The 22,513-nt window shown below is 41.2% G+C and overlaps 1 protein-coding gene across 8 annotated transcripts in view; it reads left to right on the top strand.

Moving 5' to 3' along the window:
• PTPRM (protein tyrosine phosphatase receptor type M) overlaps positions 1 to 22,513 on the top strand; it is a 770,521-nt gene that overhangs the window by 503,511 nt on the left and 244,497 nt on the right. For all 8 annotated transcript variants that reach the window (XM_007517155.3, XM_060200700.1, XM_060200698.1 and 5 more), the window contains one exon: positions 9,501 to 9,633. In XM_007517155.3, the coding sequence (XP_007517217.1) occupies positions 9,501 to 9,633 (133 nt within the window). The remainder of the gene's footprint in view (positions 1 to 9,500; positions 9,634 to 22,513) is intronic.

Below are 22,513 nucleotides of genomic sequence, written 5' to 3'. Positions count from 1 at the left end.
TTTTTGTTATGGTTTGCTGTACAGTATCCAGTATCTTGTATATAGCTGTGCTATTGGATGCTTCTAATCTACTTGGTCTAGGCTTTTGAGAGAGTCTGCATATCAAATACACAGCCTATATATTAAAAAGATTCAGTTTGTGTTTTGAGAAACTTTGAGACATACAACTGATTTTCCCCCTCTCATATTAATTAACTACTGATTTATATGTCTACATTTTGCTAGGAGTGTACATAAACACCATTCCCACCACCAAAAGACTGTGACCCATCCCTCCCGCCCACTCCCATCCCCCACTGGCCCAGGAAGCTGCATGTCTACCCCTCACCACAGGGTTTTTACTTTGGTGCCCTACTTACAATTTTAATTGCCACCAGGGTTATGACTAGAACTTCATGCATGAACATCCAACCCATGGCTCCAGACGGCTATTTTTCTCTTTCCTTCTTCCTCCCTTCCTTTCTCTTTTTTATAAAACCTTTTAAATGTTTTTACTATCTTTCTTTATTGGATAGAGACAGCCAGAAATTGAGAGGGTAGGGGGGAAATAGAGTAAAAGTGAGAGAGAGACAGAGAGAGAGAGAGACAGAGAGACCTGTAGTCCTGCTTCACCACTTGGAAAGCTTTCCCCCTGCAGGTGGGGACTGGGGACTCTAACCCTGGTCCTTGTAACCTGTACACTTAAACAGGTACACCACCACCTGACCCCTCCTCTTCCTCTCTCTCTCTTCCCTTCCCCTTCCTTCCTTCCTTCCTTCCTTCCTTCCTTCCTTCCTTCCTTCCTTCCTTCCTTCCTTTGTATTTGATATGACCTAGAAATTGAGAGAGAAGGAGGAGCCAGACAGTAAGAAAGACAAATATCTGCAGACCTGCTTCACCACACTTGAGTCGTTAACCAGCGCACCCACCACCCCCACAAATCACAAGCAGGAACTTGGACCCACCAGGTCCTTACTCATGGTAGCATGTACATTCAAACAAGTGTGCCACCACTCTGCTCCTTATATTTCTAAGAGCCACCATTTGTATATGTGGTTCCTATAGATTCGCTAGACACTGTACATTTTTAGCCTCTGAAATACGGAGTCTTCTAGCAACCACATAGAATTTATTGGATCTATTCATTTTTTGATAAACTAACGACTGACCATTTTGACAACAGAAAAACCAATGAGATTTTTGTTTTGTTTTGTTTTGTTTGCAAAGCACTTCTAGGAACTGGTGATTCTTTCTCCCACAGGAATGGTTCCTGAGGAGCTAAACAGAAATAAACCAGACCATGAAGCAGGGCACAAGTCTAAAGAAAATTTGAGAAACAGTGGGTTTTTATTTTGATGACTTCAAGGTTCAGTTTCAAACCAATTGTTAGAAAGCCCACTCTTACCAGACACAGCCTTACAAACACCTACTTCCTGATTATTCACATTCTATGAATGACAAACACAGCTGATATCTTATTATTGACATTTTTTTTCATTTTATTGAGAATTATTTCAGAAATGCAAATGGAAAACCAGCTATTTTTGTCAGAAAAGTCACAACACTGCTATTTCTCTTGAAATGTTGTGGTACCCAGATAATAAGTGGATAAAGTTTTGATCATCTTACCCACGTTTTTGGCCACATCAATAAATGAAAGAAGTCACTGTCATGAAATCAGAACAAATATTTTAAAAGTAGATTAATTTTTATAGATGGTGTATATCCAGTAACTCAATATCTTGGCTTTGTGTGAAAAAAATTATAGTCCTGATTATGACTTATAAGTCAGACATTCTCTGCAGGCCCTGCAGTAGAAGTTAGAGGAAGAAGAGTTGTAAATTCAAAAAGCATAATGAGGTCACAAATAATACTTAGCGTATAGATGTGGATTATTTCATGAGGCGTGATTGACTTTGTGTTTCCAGAGAGAAAGACAGTGACATGTAATTTAAATGAAATATCTTGGAGGCGTCTTTGCAATTATGTATATTGTTAAGGTACTGCTGGAGAAACTAACCACAGACTATCAGGACTGCCAGTTCTTTGAGCAGTAAGAAAAATGAATAGATGGTCTCACAATAATCTTTCAAGCCAGGGTGTTGCTATATTTAAGAAAAAGGGGGAAAAATCTGTGTCTGATGAAGATCAATTTGATTCTGCTTTCCATAAAGTTGTGAAAATGCTACTAAAATTGCCTGAGGCTTCCTCAGTGGAAATTTCAAACTATCTTTTGGGCTCAGTGCTCTTTGAAATATACTTGGAGAAAAAATATTTTTGCAAACATTTCCACAGCTTCCATTTATCTTCTACTTTTATTTCTCCTTATGTCTCTTCTCATGAAAGTTAACAACCTCCTCAGCTTCTCCTTTTAGAAAGGCCCATTTAAATTCCCACTATTTTTTTTTCTTTCTTCTTTCCTGTATACCAGGAGAGAGTCTTGAGACTTTTTGCATGTTGTGAGAATACAGTACTGTGTTGTTGGAATTAAGTGCCAACATCAAAGCCAAATACACATTGTCCCCAGTGAGAAGCCAACCACATGTCTCCACAGATGACTCACACCAGCCGTCTGACGTCCCTGGCATTTGGTGACCTGCCTGTGCCAGTGTACAGCAAGCTGGTGAGATGCGTTTCAGCTCCTGTGGCACTTCACATATTGCAAATTCCTGATCTCAGTGGGCGCTGGCCTCCTCACTGCTGCGTGAATGCCCGTCCTCCCCCTGCTTCTGTGTAGTGAGGCTCAGTTGTTTCCTTAAGGCATAGTTCCGTTATTCTCTGCAGTAAATTTAATTCATTGAATCTAGTACAGTCTGTTCTGCCGAGTAAGACACCACCACAAGTTCTCCACTTCCCAAGCCCTTTCCTCTGCTGCTCCCCAGAACATACTTGTACTCCAGCCACGTCAAAATAGCCTGTGACCACAGAGTCTCTTTGGGCTCCCTGTCTCTGTCTCTTGGCTTAGGAGGCAACCTTTTCACACATCTCTTAGAATCCTCCCCTTCATTCAGATTCACTTGTATTGCAACTTCTGACGGGGAGCCTCTGCCAATCTCTCTCTCTCCCTCTCCCTCTCCCTCTCCCTCTCCCTCTCCCTCTCCCTCTCCCTCTCCCTCTCCCTCTCTCCCTCCCTCCCTCCTTCCCTGGTCAAGGATGTGTAGCTCATCTACAGCACTTCACATGCCTCCTTGTGTAGTCTGCAGAAGGGTGAGGTGCCAGTCTGCAGAGTCCTCTCTAAAGCCCCTGCTGAGGCTCCTGACAGCACCTTCATCACAGGTGGTTTTCAGTAAGAAGTTACTAATTTGAAGACGGTGGGAACCAATATCAGCTGCCCGATATGAGTGGGATTACCATCACAAGTGGTCATTCCAGGAATGCTTTTACCACTAATCTTATCATTGGCCATTCCCTCCATAACCTTTGTAATGCCAAGGTAGCACTGGCATCTTCCTTTTTCTCCTTCTCATCCCCTTCTTCCTTCTAGTGATGAGGAGTGGATCCTAGAGCTCTGTACTCCGAGATCAACCCACGGCCATGGCCCAGCCTTCCCTTGTAGATATAGCTACCATTATGTCTGTTTTCTCAAGAGTCCCAAGAATCTAGTTTCCCATTCTTCCTGTGAGACTTTATGCTCCACTCCCTTCCTCTCTGTACCTCTCTAAAGACTTCTTGCATGTCTTCTGAGACTCAAGGTCAGTAACCAATAAATCTCATACATTCTCTGTTATGTCTGTTCATCCCATCACAATTTTCTCTCTTTTTTTCAATAATGACTGCACTCACTATTATTTCAAAGTTTATTCTCTTTCCTCTCTCCCCAAGTACTTCCTGTCCTATTCAAGTGTCTACTACCAAATCACATCTGACCTTCTGCAACCCTTTTTTAAACAGATATTTGTCCTGTCCCCATGGCTTTGGTATAACGTCCGTCTATGATTGAAGCCAGTTTTTCCCTTGTGTACAAGGACACGCTCATCCCTGCCACTCCCATTCCATCGTCAAAGGGCCATCTCTTCCTCTCCCTTGAATGCATCACCAACTTTTCCAGCTGAGATAGATCAAAAGCATTGACATTCAAAGATGCTCTGATTTCTTCCATTTGAGGAAAGGATATTTCCACTCTCACATTACTCATTGGCTCTCCCATACTAATGCTGCCTCTTTGTATCCATGTTGACTTCTCCCTCCTTTTTTTTTTTTTTACATTTTCTATTTATTTATTTATTTTTAATATTTATTTATTTATTTATCCCCTTTTGTTGCCCTTGTTATTTTATTGTTGTTGTTATTGATGTCATCATTATTGGATAGGACAGAGAGAAATGGAGAGAGGAGGGGAAGACACAGAGGGGGAGAGAAAGACAGACACCTGCAGACCTGCTTCACCGCCTGTGAGGCGACTCCCCTGCAGGTGGGGAGCCGGAGGCTCGAACCTGGATCCTTACACTTGTCTTTGTGCTTTGCACCACCTGCACTTAACCCGCAGTGCTACAGCCTGACTCCCCCCCCCCGTTTTTTTAATAAAGTATCTTTATTTATTTATTGGATAGAGATAGCCAGAAAATGAGAGGTAAAGGGGCAATAGGGAGAGAGACAGAGAGACACCTGCCACACTACTTCACCACTCATGAAACTCCCCCTCAGGTGGGGATCAGAGACTCAAACCTGGGTCCTTTGCCACTGTAACATGTACGTTCAACCACCACCACCCGGCCCCCCTCCTCACTGATTTCTATCCTCCCTAAGTAGGCTGCATCTTTTCACATCTACTGTTGGCTCCTCCTCCAATTCCACCTCTCTCAGCCTCTCCATTCTCCTCCTAAGTGGCCCCACGCTAGTCCAGGTTCTAGGAACCGATGTTTTTTCATTGGCAACTACAAAACATATGCCTCCCACCTCTATCTTTCCCCTTGATTTTCAGCTGCCTACATCTGTGTTTGACTTTCCTTATAAAAACATAAGTTCCATAAACACAGAGGTTTTATTTTTGAACCTTTCCTTCACAGATCTAGACTTAAAATTCGATACATATTTGTTGAGTAAATGAAGAATTTGACCATTTATCTCCCTGCATTCTAGGGCAACCTAGCACTAGTCACCCAGACTCAGAGGTCCTTGCAGTCCCCGACATCCTTGGTACTACCCAGTCATTCCCCCCTCCCTTGCCTTGAGGAAGGAGTTTTCTCAAGGTGAGACACACTTGGTGCTCGCAGGCAGCAAGACCTAAGACTGTGCAATGGCTCTGGCAGTCTGGACTGCCATGTTCAGCTCTTCTGGATAAATATGTGCCTCCAGTTCAGTAGCCAACAATGGGCCCCAAACTCAGTCCACTGACTAAGAACCATCATGTCCTTAGCCTGGACTGCTTCTCTTAGTTTAACATAGAATACACTTTTGGGCCAAGACAGGATATTTTCTGCCAGGCTGAAAGTGAACTAAATACTCTGTTGGATATTCATTCCTTTTCTTGTGCTGCTTTTCACTTTCAGTGTTCTAGCTAAAACGTTAAATCATGCTTAAATACTCACTTAAATACCACCTTTTAAATTTTCTTGATCATTAAAATTAACAATAAAACAGCAGTGCAGTTACTAGGAGTCAGTAGAGGAAGCATTTGCAAAGATCTCTCTCTGTCTTCTCACTCTCATTCTCTCTATGACACTTAGCTTAGTCATCATGTTACTGTCCATCATCAAGTCTAAATAATGCTTGGTGTTAAATTCATATATTTGTTTGTATTCTCATTAGAAGGAGCTAAGTGTGCAGTAGGCAAGAGGGCCTGCTAAAAAGAAAAAAAAAAACTTTTCGCAAATAATTGGAATTTATATAAAATCAGAGAGTGGCAGTGTATACTATTAGGACCCTGGCAAGAAAATAACAAGACAGAGGGGTAAATATTATAAAATAGGTAGATAAATAAATAAATAAATAAGACTCTTGCCAAGTAGCTTGTGAACAGTGCTGTTAATTCACATATTGGGTTGAGCCAGGCATAAAACACTTACTTGCAATCACATTCTTTCACAAACTGTCCTCTGTCTAAGGCTGGCTGGTGGCTAACAAATACATATTTCCAGAGATTTAAAAAAAAAAGAAATGGAGAGAAGAATATATTGGCAAAGCATAGTGCAGAGAAATATCAATTTCAGGAAGGAATGGAGAAATGGTGCACACAGAGGAAGACAGGCAGGAGCAAGGGTATAGCCAGAGTGAGCCTAGAAATGACAGGTGATCACCACAAGATAATCTCTGGACTATGTCTTATTTCATCCCGACCTATGTTTAATTTAATGCCTCCCCTGCATCATCCTAAACTCAGATGCACATATCACTCCCTCTCCCAGTTTCTGTAGCCGTGGTCTTGTGATTGACTGTGGTGTTACAGACACAGACAGAGCCCTTCACAGGCAGCCCCCCCCCACCTTTTCTGAGTTACTTTCCCACTTTGCATGATTGCTACTATAATCGCATTGCTACTGTGTCCTGCAGAGATAGGACATTTCATTTTCTTGCCCTGAAATGTGAAATGAGTCGAAGTCAGCACTAAAGAGTGATAATACCCCCGCCCATGCTGTCTGCATGACATTGTGCTTACCTGCTTCCCAAAGGGAATCAGAGAGGGCTTTTTCTGACCCCAGCATATGTACTCAGCCAATTGTTCTCAGGGAGCTGAAAGACCCTGCCAAAGAAAAAGTAACAAGTGGTTTTGTGCATGGAATCAAACATGTGGTTGTTAACAGCATTAACTGTTCTCTTATGGAGGACTCATAGTGCATGAGCTGTCTGCAGGGTTTGGTTATTGTTGTTGTTGTTGTTGTTTTATTATTATTGAATGAGAAAGAACAGATCAGCACTCAAGAACACGAGATTACATGGATCAAGCTCAGAATCTCATGTACAGGGGGCCGGGCAGTAGCACAACAGGTTAAGCTCACATGGCTAGAGGCCACAGGAAGCGGCACAGGGATCCCAGTTCCAACCTCCGTTCCCCACCTGCAGGGGAGTCGCTTCACAGGCGGTGAAGTAGGTCTGCAGGTGTCTGTCTTTCTCTCCCCCTCTCTGTCTTCCCCTCCTCTCTCCATTTCTCTCTGTCCTATCCAACAGCAACAGCAATGGCAACAATAACAATGACAACAATAAGGACAACAAAATGGGAAAAATAGCCTCCAGGAGCAGTGGATTCATAGTGTAGGCACCGAGCCCCAGCAATAACCCTGGAGGCAAAAAAAACCTCATGTACATAGGTCAGATCTCTCTCCCTCTGTGCCACTTTCTGGGTTGCCACATTATTTTTTTATATTAAGAACTCTTTACCTTTGTCAAGCTTTTTTTGGTTAAATATATTTTTTTACTATCTTTATTTACTTATTGATTGAATAAAGAGAGCCAGAAATTGAAAGGAAAAGGGAGATAGAGAGGAAGAGAGACAGAGAGATACATGCAGTCCTGCTTCACCACTTGTGAAGCTTTCCCCCCTGCAGGTGGGGACCGGTGGCTTGAACCTAGGTCCTTGCACACTGTGACATATGTGTTCAACCAGGTGTGCCACCACCCGGCCCCATAAAAAGTGTTTTTTTCCTACCTCTGTGTGTGATTAATAATAAATAGTGATTTATTAAGAAATCACAGGGCAAAGTTCCAAACTCCACCTAGCAGGAAATAATGTCTTTTCCAGGTTATGAATTTACTGGTATATTTTACTTTAACAAGAACAAAATTATGTGAATTTTTAATTTAAGAAATATATCAGAAGAACTTGTTGGCTATATCTAGTGAGATAAGTGGAATAGTTTTCAATATGCAATATATAGAAAAATAAAAATTGATTGGGTAGTGACACACCTGGTTGAACCCACATGTTCTAATGTGCAAGGACCCAGGTTTGAGCCCCCTCAGTGCAAAGGAAGTTGCGTTTGAACCTGGGTCATGCTCGTGGCAAAGCAAGCACACTAGCCAAGTGAGCTATGGTGCCAGGCCCATCAGCTTCTTCTCTGAGAGAGTTATTTCAAAGTTATTTCAAAGAGCTAACCTGCCTCACTCCCTAGCATGGTGTCCGCATATAATATGGGCACGGTGCATCGTGTGACAAGCATGGTCTTCATTATAATGAGACGGAAGTCTTCTTTCCATGGCAAATGTATTAGTAGGTTCCCTCATGAGTTGACTTTGGGTGGTGCCTCTGAGTGGAGATAGCAGCAGCAAACTCATCATGGGAGTGTTGGGATTGAGGGTTGTGACAAAAGCTGAGGGTTCTTCTTGACACGGAAGTGGGGGGCAGGTGGTGACACTTTTGAAAGTTATTGATATGATCCCAGTGGGAACAGATGGAAAGACAGCTTGGCACTGTCTGTTTTTTCCAATGACTCATCTTAGACTCTTCCCAATACCCAAGACACAAAGATAGCTGATGGCTGTACCTCTCAACATTTTGAGGAAACGTGAATAGAAAACCCAGGGAAGGAAATGATAGGAAGGGACACCGACAGTAATGTTGATTCCATTCTTTGCAGTAAAACCCAAGAGAATTCTAATTGAGACATTAGGATATAGTAGTATAGTATAGTGGTCCACCTTGTGAGGGTGGCACTGTGGGGTCCATGCTGAGCACTGTCACGTTCATGAAAATGAAACCCTTACCACCAATAATAATAATAATAATAATAAGTAAAATAAAAAAGATTCTGTTTAGTGAATTGAACATGACATTCAAAATATTTTTTCACCCTGAACTCATTTAGCAGAGGAAATGGATATTTCATCAGGCATGGATTTGACATTCCATCAGATTATCCTGAAAGCAGAAGAAAGTGTTTTAGAAATGGGAAAACAAGAGAGCTAAGACAGTAGTCCCTGTGCAGGCCCAGTTATCTCATTTAAACAGATATTAAATGTGGGTGCCAGTAGTGTGTTCATCAGCTGTTTCCCACGTTGTGAATAAATTGCTTAGAAGGAGTCTTGTGCCTACCAGATGTGACCTAGATTTAGATTTCCATAGGCATGTTGGAAGAAAAATCTCTATTGTGTGCAAAAACCATGGCTGGCACAAAAGCATGGTGAATGAGCTTATCTCACTTTTCCAGGTGTTTAGGCTAATATGTTATGGAATTACTGCTTCATTTGTGAAAAATAATTGGGGAAAATGTTTCAGCACACCAAATTTGGATAAAGGCTTAGGATAGCTATTGTCTTGCTAGCAAGTTTTTTTTTTAGCAGCAGAAAGAGCAGGAAGCCAATAGAGAAAATAAAAATATTAAAAACTGTTTGAGAAGAGTCTCTTGTAAAAGGGTCAGGCGTGGGTGTGCTATCCAGCTTATGTTATGGTTTTAGTGAAATATTGAAGAACAGTGTGGACAATTACATTCCTTTCAGTGCATATGAAAGCTTTGGGAAAAAAACATCAAAGCTTGTCTGTCTGTTAGCTCTGATAAGTCTTACTACTCTGTTCAATGCAGCATTTTTGTTGTCGTTGTTGAATGTAACATCTTTATTCTCTCATACCCACCCTCTCTCCTCATCTTCAGGAGCTGCCACTCCAAAACCAGTCCCAGAACCCGAGAAACAAACAGACCACACAGTCAAAATCGCTGGAGTCATTGCTGGCATCTTGCTGTTCGTTATTATTTTTCTTGGAGTTGTGCTGGTCATGAAGAAAAGGTGAGCTCCCAACCGTTGCCAAAGATACGGTCATATCCCGCTGTTGGCCAGGTTGCTTCGTGCGCCTGCAAATATTTAGTTATTGAGATGGCTTTGAGGGTGAAGCCACATCTGTGACTCCGTGATTGTTGGCATTTGTTATCATGTAGCATTCAAGGCTGTGAGATGGATTTAGAGGAAATGGCTGTGATTGTCTTCCATGAATAGGCTGAGGTTGTCATGTCAGAACAAGAATCAGGTAGGTTCCCCAAGTCGGCACATAAAGCTCTTCATGATCTCTCAAGCCATTTATTAGCCCAAAAATAGTACTTGTGGACTTCTGAGGGACATACTAATACATTTGCCATGGAAAGAAGACTTCCGTCTCATTATAATGAAGACCATGCTTGTCACACGATGCACCGTGCCCATATTATATGCAGACACCATGCTAGGGAGTGAGGCAGGTTAGCTCTTTGAAATAACTCTCTCAGAGAAGAAGCTGATGGGCCTGGCACCATAGCTCACTTGGCTAGTGTGCTTGCTTTGCCACGAGCATGACCCAGGTTCAAACGCAACTTCCTTTGCACTGAGGGGAGCTTCATGCTATTGTGTCCACCCTTCCCTCTTTCTTGTCCTCCCTCCCTCCCTTACTTCTCCCTTCTTTCCTTCCTTCCTTCCTTCCTTCCTTCCTTCCTTCCTTCCTTCCTTCCTTTCTTCCTCCTCTTCCTTCTTCCCCTTCATCCTCCCCTTCCTCCTTTCCCTCCTCCTCCACCTTCTTCTTTGTCTCTTTCTATCTTAAAAAGTCTGAGCCTAGAACAGTGAAGTTCTGGTGAAGAGCAAAAAAACAAAAAATCCATTAATTAATATAAAAGAAGACCCTGGTCGAAGCACAAGGCATCTAAATGAATTTGGACACACAATAGAAGAATTTGGCTGTAGGACGTGTCCTAGGGGAGGAGAAAAATGTGTAGCTATAGTAAGCAGTCCTTACCTCTAATACTTGGAAATGTGGTCATTGTTCTTTTATTTTGTGGAAATGAGTAAAACCTTGCTTCAAATTACAATGATTAATAGATAAATGATTTGATAGATAAATGTCTCTGGACAGAGGTCATGGTCAGGCTTTGTTCCTTTTCTCTGTAGCTTTAAAGTATAGAGTAGGAATGAAGTCATGGGTAGAAGTAGGTGAAGATGGAGCGATTGGAAAAATGAAGTCTCAAAATTCTTTTCTGGTCATCCAGGGAGGCTGGACATGGATCTAAAATCTACTGATGACTTCTTTATCTTAGAAAGTTGGCTGCGATGTTAGAGTTGAGTGCAGTGCAGAGGGAAATGACATTAAGACAAGGAAGCACAGTTGTATGAAGACAAAAACAAAAACTTAGAGTCATTTAGGAAATAAGATTTAACAGCCATTTTGAAGGTGGCTACCAAGACAGAGGCAACAGTATACAGAAAAGGCCTAGTTACTGAGTGGGGCCATTTAGTGAGTATTTGCCATTCACTAGAAAGAATCCATGTCAAATGATATATGTGGGGCATGAAGATAAGCAGTACAGCTTTTCATTTAAGTTGACTATTGTTGAAAAGTTAAGTAAAGATGTCCTCTGAGTAGCTGGATATACTTCTTTGGTATAAGAGTAATTTCCATGTCAGAATCAAGGATATCATGGAAGAGGGAGCTACAGGTTTGAGGTGAATAAAGCCACTCAGAGTTGTTGTAGGGTGAGAGGAAGAACGTCAAGATGAAGATGAAACAAATACTTAAGGGATGAGTTAAAAATCTGGATTTTTTTTATCTATATCTCTTTCTAAGTGTATATGCATACACATATATAGAGATATATGCACACACACACACACACACACACACACACACCATCTTTGTTTTGTGTGTCTTTATTTATGCTTCTCATAGTTACATCTTAGGACAAGTCTCTACTCGATCACAACTGTAGATAACACTAATCTTTGGTTCTGTCATTTCAACTCTTTCTGTCCACTCTTCATATAGACCTCCATCCCTTTCTTTTATTGCCTATCAATTCTCTCCTCATGTTTATTTCTTCTTCTGTTTTTTTTACTTCTCTTTATCTCCCTTTCTGTTTTAATAACTTATCCCTCCCTCTTACGACTTATCTCTCCCTTTTACCTCTTGAATTTCAATATATCTTACTTCTCTTACAGCTTTCTCCTGGAATCTGATTATTCTTCATTTTGATACTTAGAAAGAACACTGGTCTTAGATACCAGTAATTTGCACTGTTTTATTTCCCAGTGTGCTTCAATATAAATTCTAAGCAGTAGTATATCCTTTTATGTCTGGATGTTGAAAGCAAACACTTTGGAGAGTTTTAATTTAAGTTGTGGGAATGCCTTGTGCTTTGTGTCACTTGGCAAACGTTCTATAAGAAACAGCCTGAAATTGCTAATCCAGCTGCCCTTGTCACCTGAGCTAAATGTCAACACATTCTCCAGGGGGCTATTTCTGCTGGACTCATTATTCTACCTTGATGTGTAAGGTAGTCATGGAGGTTGTGTAATAAATGATGCATGTGGAGATTGCCTACAGTAACACACGTCCTTGACACAGCTTTAGACTAAATAGCTCCTGATGACTTCACACAATTATTTATTAGATAATCCACTTAAATAGTTTGTTCTCACAGCATGTACTATTTTTTGTTTGTTTCTAAAATGCAGATTAGGTAGTCTGTCAGACAGATTCACCACCAGATATGCACTTAAATACAAAACATGGAATTTAGACCTGAACAGCCATATAGTACAAACTCCACTTTAAAATTCTTAAAAATTTATTTTTTAAAGATTGTATTTATTAATGAGGAAGATAGCAGAAGAGAGAGACAAAGAACCAGACATCACTCCGGTACATGTGCTGCCAGGGATTGAACTTGGGACATCATGCATAAGAGTCCAATGCTTTATCCACTGCGCCACCTCTTGGACCACTAAAATTTTCTGATTAAAGTGGTATTCTAAAGTAGCAGCATTAAAACATTTGATTGATTGCAAATTAAGTACACTGTATATAACAATCAATATCGTTTGGGCTGCAGAACGCTGAATTTAGAGCTAAAATTCCTAGACCCTTCTTTCAACTTTCTGCTTCAGAACTACCCTAGGCCTTAGTTTACTCTATTTCAAATGGAGAAGAAAAAAGAAAAAGGAAAAAAAAACAGAAATAAATTATCTTTGCATTTCCAAAATGGCAGGTTTTCTATTATGTAGCAGCCTATGCTGGCATTATTAGACTTCTTATGATCTACAAATGCAGGCCCTTGCTATATTTTATTACTTAAATATTCTCAGAAGTTGGTGCTTCCACAGGCTCCTTTCATCTTTGTTCCGTTAATGTGAGTCTTGACCTTTGGTGGTGGTTTCGTGTGTCTTTTAGAAACATCCTTCCACTCTCACTCAGGAGGCCTTCGGTGTGGGAGTACCAGAGAGCTGACAGGAAAGAATCCGCTCATTTGTGACTTCCTTTGTATTACTAGTTGCTTTTGCAGGTTAGAACCTAGCGCTCAGCAAACTGCATGAGTTAGCCTACTTCCCATCTAGCCAGGGTGCTCTAAAGCCAACTTAAGCCCAAGAAAAAGTTTGATCATAATAAATTCAGCAGCATTTCTGGAAATGGTTGGAAGGAATCTTGTCAGTAGCCACTGGCTGTATTTGCGGACATTGCCAGGCCACATTGGGCCTGAGCTCTTGGGAGGAAGGAACAGCCAGTTTCATCAGGTGACAGACACTATTGGTTGCTAACTGAGTGATCATTTTGTCTTCTGAAGAATTGGACTTCTTACTATAAAAAAGAAACATTTCCAAAGGTAGTTCTCTAATAGAAAAAGAATTCTGTTCAGTTCATAGTAAATCATGAAATTCTTTAGCATCTAGTTGGTAAAGCTACAAATTCAGATAACTATCAATTGTATTTGTCTTGAATGTCTTACAAATATCTTGCAGATTCGTCAGTTTGTGTCCATACATTGTTTTATTTATGAATACTAATCCATCTGATACGTGTCTGGACTAATAGGAATCTTTTTTTTTCCTTGAAAAATAACTGTGAAGTATTTAAATTTAAAAAAAATTCTATAACTAAAATGCCTTTAAATTTTTTTTCTCTTTCCCAAAAGCATATGTTCTTTTGGGGCCCACACTGCTTTAGTAAATCAAATTTTAAGAAAGACTATGGCAAAAAAGATAAAGACTATGAGATTAACATTTATGAAATTACAGTTTTATGTAGAAACATGACAACATTGTATCAGGATCATAAAATAAATTGAATAAGATAGTGTTATGTTCATGTATGTAGTTAAATAAACCTATATAGATGGAATCCCTGGATGTTCAACATGTCAGGGGGGTAATTTATCTCAATAACATCCTCAAGAGTTTAGCAGAAAAGGATCATCAGTTTTACTCTAATTATATAGACTATGGTTTCTAAAGTTGCTATAGCTCTTCTAGAAATCTGAGGGCATTTGTATTCATTGTAGTTGTATTTCTGTCTTGGACATTGTGGTAAAAAGAAATCACAGATGTTGTCACTTCAGTGTACTTATATATATGAGGTTTATGTAGGCTCTGGCACCTTGCTCCTCCCTAATTCCAGTATTCCTGATGGACTTTCTTTCTTTTTAAATTTCAGGTAGGGAGAGGGAGAGGGGGAGGGGGAGGGGAGGGAGAGGAAGAGGAGGGGAAAGGGAGGGGGAGGGGAGGGGGAGATACTTGGAACTCCAGCCGAGACCCTTTCACATGGTAAGGTACATGCTCTGTTGAGGAAGCTGTCTTTTGTACCCCAACATGAAAATAATTAAATAGGTATTTATTCTTCATCAAAATAGCAAATACCAATTTTTCTACTATGCAAATATTTGCTCTAGATAAATACTTTAATCCTGAAGCACTATACCTCGATCTCCATTCCATGACACCTTTTTTACAGATAGACATTGCGAAAATGTAGCATCTGTCATTAAATATTGAGCACAGGCTCTATTGTAGTTAAACAGTGCTAGTAGAACCAAGACAAAAATATCTCAGTAAATATAGGATTTTTGAAGACATCGTGAAACAAAAAAGAGGGAAAGTCTGATGAAAGTCCTGCTCTCGAAAAGCTGTCTGTACCATGTGGCTGGAGGCAAGCTGGCGTTAACTGGCCTGTGGCCGCTCTGTCTGCCTGAATGTGATATGGGGACTGTTGTTCTCCATTAGAGCTGTGTGAGCTGTGTGTAGAGAATGCCTCAAGTCTGGATGCTCTTATGCAGAGACCTGTCTAAAAGCTTATTCTTTGCAAATGCATTTTGGAAATCACAGTAGATGTGTCTTTGTGGTTATTATTTAGAATATGTAGAATTAATCTGCAATCATATAAGATCAGAAGCTGGGATCTTCTTACTCTAGAGCACGTCTTGACAACCATGAAACAAAACATACGCGCACACAAATCACTTAATGTCCTTCAGTTTTCTAGATGATAAGGGAGCTTTCACAGTAACAAGTTAAGCAAATTGATGTGTTAAAGGCTTTTTTTTTTTTTTGGCCTCCAGGGTTATTGCTGGGCCTTGGTGCCTGCCACTATGAATCCACTGCTCCCAGAGACCGTCTTTTATTGTTGTTATTATTGTTGCTGCTGTTGTTGGATAGGACAGGGAGAAATGGAGAGAGGAGGGGAAGACAGAGAGAGGGAGAGAAAGACAGACACCTGCAGACCTGCTTCACCGCCTGTGAAGCGACTCCCCTGCAGGTGGGGAGCCCGGGGCTCGAACCGGGATCCTTACGCTGGTCCTTGCACTTTGTACAATGTGCGCTTAACCTGGTACAGTGCTGCCCACCTCCCCCCAAAGGCCTCTTTTAAATTGAGTGCCATCAAATTACCCTAATATCTCCTTGCCAACCACTATGTCTGAAACTGACCTAGTGTTTTATATAACTATGTTCTTCTAATGGTTCACTAAGAGTGTCTTATAAATAAGTTGGTTTTATTTATTTATTTTGTCTAAAAGAGTGTTGGATAGGACAGAGAGAAATGGAGAGAGGAGGGGGAGACAGACGGGGAGAGAAAGAGAGTCACCTGCAGACCTGCTTCACTGCTTGTGAAGCGACTCCCCTGCAGGTGGGAAGCCAGGAAAGACTCAAACCGGGATCCTTAGGCTTTGCCTCAAGTGCGCTTAACCCGCTGCATTACGGCTCAACTCCCTAAGTTGGTTTTTTTAAAAAGATAACAGGGAATATAAATATTCTGCTTATGGGAGGAAAGTATCAAAAAAAAAAGAAAGAAAAGAAAAGAAAGGATAAAATGACACCCACTTGGGTGTTTAGAATATTGCGAATCTGGGTTAACCTCCCAGCTCCTGCTTAGAACAGCATTTAGATGATCTGCTTCACCTTGGTGAGGTCAGTTTGCAGACGTGGGATCTGGAAATGATAATAGTAATGTCTGCTTTATGGGGGACGTGAAGCTCAAATGGGATAACACAGTTGGTGTTTGAAAAATGCTAACTCAGTGACCCCGAAGTTTGAAAAGGTGTTCAAGGTGATTTAGGCAGCATATGATCGAACTCACATGCAGCTGACTCATAGCCACCTTGCTACACGGCCCCAGCAGTCACATTCAGAGGTACATCGTGCTCTGTGAGACCCAGGGTGAGCTCAAAGATCTGTTTTTGATGACCACAGGAGGTGCGGTTTAACGTTCTCAAGCAGAACTGCCCACCTATCCAGTAAAGGTAATGAGAGAATAAAACTGAGACTCTGGTACAGAATGTAACTTGAGATGAGGTGGTCATCTTCCAGGTGTGTGTAGCAGATCACCCTGTGCATTTGTACTCCCAGGGGACTCAGAAATCTTGATTTCTTTTTTTTTTCCCACCAGATAGTAAAGTTAGTGCCTATATGACTCAGCTATCCTGGTGGTCTTTTTTTTTTTTTCTTTATCATTGAAAGAGGATAAGAAACAGAGAGAGAGAGGGAGAGAAGAGAAAGATAGCTGAAGCACTACTCTGCCACTTGTTAAGCCTTCCCCCACACTGGTGTAGACCCCCCAAGGGCTTAAACCTAGTCTTCATACAGTGGTAACGTGCACTCTACTGAGTGAATCACCATCTAGGCCCTTACAGCTGCTCACTTTTATATCAGACACCCAGGCATATTTTTTTACTATCTGTTGGGTAAATTAAATGGATGTGGCTGTTTATTATTATTGTTGTTGTTGTTGATGATGATATTTAGTTATTTATTGGATAAAAACAGCCAGAGAGCGATGGAGAAGGGGGTGATAGACAGAGAGACACCTGCAGCCCTGCCTCACCACTTGCAAAGCTGTCCCCTTGCAGGTGGGAACTGAGAGTTCAAACCTGGGTCCTTGCACACTAGAACGTGTGCTCAACCAGGTGCACCACCAGCTCTGATAAAATGGATGTGTAAATGAGCATATTTAAAATTATTTTATCAACTCCATGCTTATGACTATAGTTATTGCTTTATTCTGAAAAAAAAAAACATGGACTTTCCTTACATATGTATTTTAGTAAATACACTTTCAAGTAGGGACACTGACCTACAATGTCTTTTCTGAACCCTTGGTTCCTGGTTAGGAATGTAACATAGTGTAAGCTTCACTTATCTCACTGGTGACATTGCCAGGCATTTTGCCTTAAGAGTTTGTAATTAGAGCTCATTCCTGAATTCTGAATGTAGAATTGCTATGGGACTTTTGAGTCTCTCATCCAGGTTGAAAATCTTTGGGGTCTAGAGGAACCTCACTTAGGGTGTTTTCGCTCATAAGATTAACATGAAATGCCTTGGCTTTTGTTCCTATTAATCATTTTTCTGGCTCAACAATTCCCCCACTGTAGGAAATAGTACTAACTCTTCCCCGGCAATGTTGATTGTTATAGGTTCTTGGGAGGGAAGGTTGTTCACACAAGAGAGTCCCTCCTCCTGAGGTGACTTGCAGATGGTTAGTGCCAGCGTGATCATATCAGAGCCCTGTCCTTGCTCCAGCAAGTAACAAACTCAGGAAAAAGGAGATCAGGCCCCTGGCCCCTTTAACTAACACACGCGCACATACACACACACACACACACACACACACACACACACACACACACACACACACACACGCCCCAACACCTTTTCAACCTGGCTTTAAAGAGGAGAATCCCAGTTTAAACTATCTTCAGGGCCATCAAGTTTTTGAGCCGCTACCATATACACCAGTCAGTCTGGCCATCAGACTGTAATTTTTTAACTGTTCTTCTGAAGAGAAGTTTCATAAGGAGATGAGAAATGTACCCTTATGTCAACAGCTATATTATGAACCATTAGTCCCCCAATATAAATGGAAAAAAAATAGTTGAGTACAAAGACCCAGGTTCAAGCCCCCGGTCCCCACCTGCAGAGGAGAAGGTTTGCGAGTGGTGAAGCAATGCTGCAAGTGTCTCTCTTTATCTCTCCCTTCCTCTCAGTTTCTGGCTGTCTCTATCAAGTAAGTAAATAAAAGGTAATAAAAATTAAATAATATAAAACACTCTGTTGCTTTTGGTTGGAGTCCTGGAAGCACATCTAAGCACAGCCTGGCACCCCGCCCTCAGAGGCACCTAGCACCTTCCAGACTGTCCACTGTCCCCTAAAAAGCATCTCCTAGGCAGCACCCCCTTCCCAGAGTCCACCAGCCTACTCCCCCTGGCTGGGAACTGCTCAGGCATCCATAGACTTCACTTTAAAATCACACTGTTTTCTTATTAGAAAAGTTTCTGTGCTCATGCTAGGACTGAAATGGCCCATCTGATTTGATTTCTCAATCATTTGTCCAGAATTTTCTTCTTAAATTCAAAACTTAAGTTTTTTTTTTCAACCTGGAACTTCAGAATGCTAGTTCAAGTCTATAAGCCTTGCATAAGTTTCAGTGCTGTCTAAAATGTTGAAACCCCCCTGAATTGTAGCGTACTCATCTGTGTTAACAACAGTAAGATCCTGTAACTTGACTCCAGTGTCCCTCTGCCACCTTAGCTGATGCCCATATTGTTAATGACTACTCTCAAAGGAAGTCTGTCCAGCATAGAGCCCTAGACAAAAGTTTAATGCAGGGACTCAACATAAAGAAATTGTTCTTATTCCAAGAATCTTTTACACTTATTCTTGACACTGCTGTCAAAAACAACCGCATCACGAGTTCACTTATAAGTTCTTTTTTTAAATGATCTTTATTTATTTATTGCATAGAGACAGTCAGAATTAAAGAGGGCAGAGAGTGATAGAGATCTGCATGTGACACTGCTTCAAAATTACAGATCTAGTCGTGTACAGTGTAACAGGAACCACTGACGTTCAGTTTCCTTTCCTAACAATGAGAGCTAAGAGACATTACTAACAGGTATGTCCATACCATGTGTTCTGTGACTTTAAACTTGAATTTTCAGAATATCATTTAGTTACTAGTATAACCACTGCCTTCACTTTTGCATTGTTAGTGTAAGCCAGGGGTGTTCAGAAAACATTTCTCTTTAGATGTTATACCGCTAATTCTAATGATAATAGATGTATGACTTACAATAATTAAACCAGAACTCTGAACACATAAAAACCAAGCTGAGCCAGGGTACATGAAGGAGCAAGATAAAAGATTCATAAATGAAGAGAAGCTAAACAAAATTTTAAAAAACTAATTTAAGTCATTTATTTTGGATCCTAAATATTATGATGCCTGAAGACCTGTGGGAAGAGGGTGTATTAGCCAAGTCAGTTTTTACTTAGCTTTGTAATGTGGCAAATATAACTTGTTAATTTTATTTCTCTAGTAACATACAATTACATTTTTCAGGTATGCATGAAATGAAAAATGTGTTCAAGTAGAATACAGAAATGCAGTTTTGCTGGGCTTTTTAAAAAATCTCTAAGTATATTTCCAAAAGAAGTGAAAGCAGAAACCCCATATATAATTGTACGTGGGGGGGGGGGCGGGTGGTGGCGCACCTGATTGAGCGCACGTATTACAATGTGCAAGGACCCGGGTTCGAGCCCCCGGTCCCCACCTGCAGGGGGAAAGTTCATGAGTGGTGAAGCAGGGCTGCAGGTGTCTCTCTGTCTCTCTCCCTCTCTATCACCCCCTTCCCTCTTGATTTCTGGCTGTCTCTATCCAATAAATAAAGATAACACAAACTTTATAAAAAATAATAATAATTGTATGTGGATATTCATAGTAGTATTATTTACCAAAACCAGAAAATGGAGATAATTCAGCTGCCAATAGACAGGGGAAAAAAATGAGTAGACAGAACTTGCATGTGTATAATGCAGTGGAATACTACTTAGCTTTTAAAAAAGAAGTCTAAGTTGACAAATGGTACACTGTGGATAAAACTTGAAGCTGCCATGCTGAGATCAGGCAGTTATAGGAGGGCAAAGACTGTCTAATTCCACTTATTAAGCTAACTAGAGTAGTTGAGTTCGTAGAGTAAAGTGTTAACTGTCAGGGGATGAGAAGAAAAGAATAGGGAGAAGTGTTTAATTTGGGGCAGTAGTGGGCTGGGGAGATAACTCCACGTTAGAGCACAAAGTGTGCATGTCTGAGATGCCAGAGGCCCCAGGTTCAGTCCACACCTCAAACGCCAAAACTGAGCAGTGTTCTGATCTCTCTCCCTCTCCCTCTCCCTCTCCCTCTCCCTCTCCCTCTCCCTCTCCCTCTCCCTCTCCTTCTCCCTCTCCCTCTCCTTCTCCCTCTCCTCTCCCTTTCCCTCTCTCTCTCCCTCCCCCCCCCTCTCTGTATGTGTGTGTCTGGTAAGTATAAACAAAACAGTGAATATAGACTCTCATTTTGACAAGACGAGAAAGTTTTGGCGATGAAGAGCACTGATAGTTGCACAGTGTAAACTTAAAGCCATCAGGCTGTACACTAGAAATGGTTGTTTATAAATTCTGTGTTATGTGTATCTTGCAATGTTTTTAAAAACATATTAATCTTAGTAAACAGAATGATGTTTAGACAGGTTTTGAATTCTCTGCAGGACTTTTTTCCTTATAATTACTGGTCAGCCTCAGAGCTTTTGACCAGTTAGCGTCATTATAGATTAGTCCCGCATTCAAGTGTTTGGGGGAGGGAGGCTGTGACCTGGACTAAGAGAGTTACTTTGGCTGACACACAATAAAATAAGTCTAGTGTGATTTGGTGCATGTCTACCTGGGGCCCAGGAGGGCCACAGAAATGCATCGGTCCACAGATAAAGCATGCAGCCTGAAGAATTCCAGCTTTGTTAGTGACAGTGGCAACAGTGACTTAACCAAAGGACTTCCCAAAGGCACTTTCTGCACTCTTCCCATATTTCTCCTGAGGCAAGTCAGGGTGGAGCCAATCGAAACACAAGTGTCCAAATGGCTGGTGATGCTCTGATTATTTCAATCACGGGTGAAGAAAACAATATGCCTGACTGAATCACTTGCAGACACCAGAGAATGAAATATAGTAGTAATGTTAGACTGTTGGCTGTCACAGCTGTCTTTTTTTTTTTTTTTTTTCTTTCTACTACTTAAGTATGACTCTGGCAGAGAGCAGCGACAAACAGAGTATGGATGTTTCCAGTGCTTCAGACCAAATCTAAATAACTTGCCACAAACAAGACTCAGATTCTGTGTCATTTTAGTCTTTGTATTTGATGGGGGTGGGGAGGCGACGACAGAAAATACATTGAGTGTGGTATGTAACTCTTAGCAGAGAGGAGACTTAGGAGACTTGATCTCCTTTAAAAAGCCTTTGGCATCTCAATAGGCTTGAACTATGCTACAAACGACTGGCCTCCTTCACACATAGGCAGTTTTCCAAGCCCCAGAGGATGCAAATTATTATAAGAAAGCCAAGTTGATTCTGCAGCTCCTTTCACCCCACTGCAGTGAATAGTTGGTATGGAAATCCAGACGGCTGCTTGCCTCAGAGCACCATATGGCATTAAGCTCCAGACTCCAACAAACAAAACCGGTCATTGCTGTGTGTCCACTGCTTATCCAAGAAGGGGAGGTGGGTTGTTTCTCAGCTTGCCAGATCAGCTGAGTTCACCTGGGGTTCAGGAGTTCATAATTAATTCCCATTTTGTCACTGCAGAAAAGGTAACTCCAGCACTGCTCTAGTTTCTTACATGGTAACTTGTTAGAGTCTTCAGAGACAAGGTGAGACTACCAGGCAATGGATGGGACAAACATCACTGCTGTGTCTCTGGGGGACTCGTGAGGGGGAGGTGCTTGTTCATGCTGGCGAAAGCCTCTGTGGCTCTAGGGTAGCAAGCAGTGAGAAACCTAGTGTCTTGAGTGAGAAGATGGCATGCGGTGTGACACATAGGCTCAATGTGGGCTTGCAAACCCTTCCTTCAGAAACAGAGTTGGCATGTGATTCTGGTATGTGAGAAGCTGAGATAGATGAATCTGATACGAATCTGATACGGCAGCTCTGATGTAAGTTAGTTAATTATGTTAGTAATTAGTTAGTTATGTTAGTTAATTAGTTAGTTTCTTTGTTTCTGCGGAGATAATATGGTATCAGATGCTGAGATGAATACTGCTTGCCAGAGAAATGGGAAAAGGGGAGATAAAGCCTGTAAGTCATATACACCTTGCCATTTTGGCTGGTTTTAGGTTTCCAAACTGATATTCATACCAGCTTCCTGCCCTAGCTTGCTGAGCTCCAGTTGTGTTTTCCATTCAGATTATTTCCTGCCTAGGCAGGAAATGTACTCAGCTTCTCAGTGCTGGACAGTTCTTACTATGTTGCTAATGTTCCACTAAAAATATTTAACTGGCATCTGAAATTTTTTCCCCCATCTACTTCTGCATTTTTAAAGTATCAATCTTAGTCTTAGAATGGCATTTCCTCAGAGCTTTTAAA

Source organism: Erinaceus europaeus, chromosome 10 (genome assembly GCF_950295315.1).
Source record: "Erinaceus europaeus chromosome 10, mEriEur2.1, whole genome shotgun sequence".
Lineage (NCBI taxonomy): Eukaryota > Metazoa > Chordata > Mammalia > Eulipotyphla > Erinaceidae > Erinaceus > Erinaceus europaeus.
This window is presented reverse-complemented; position numbering and strand designations above follow the sequence as displayed.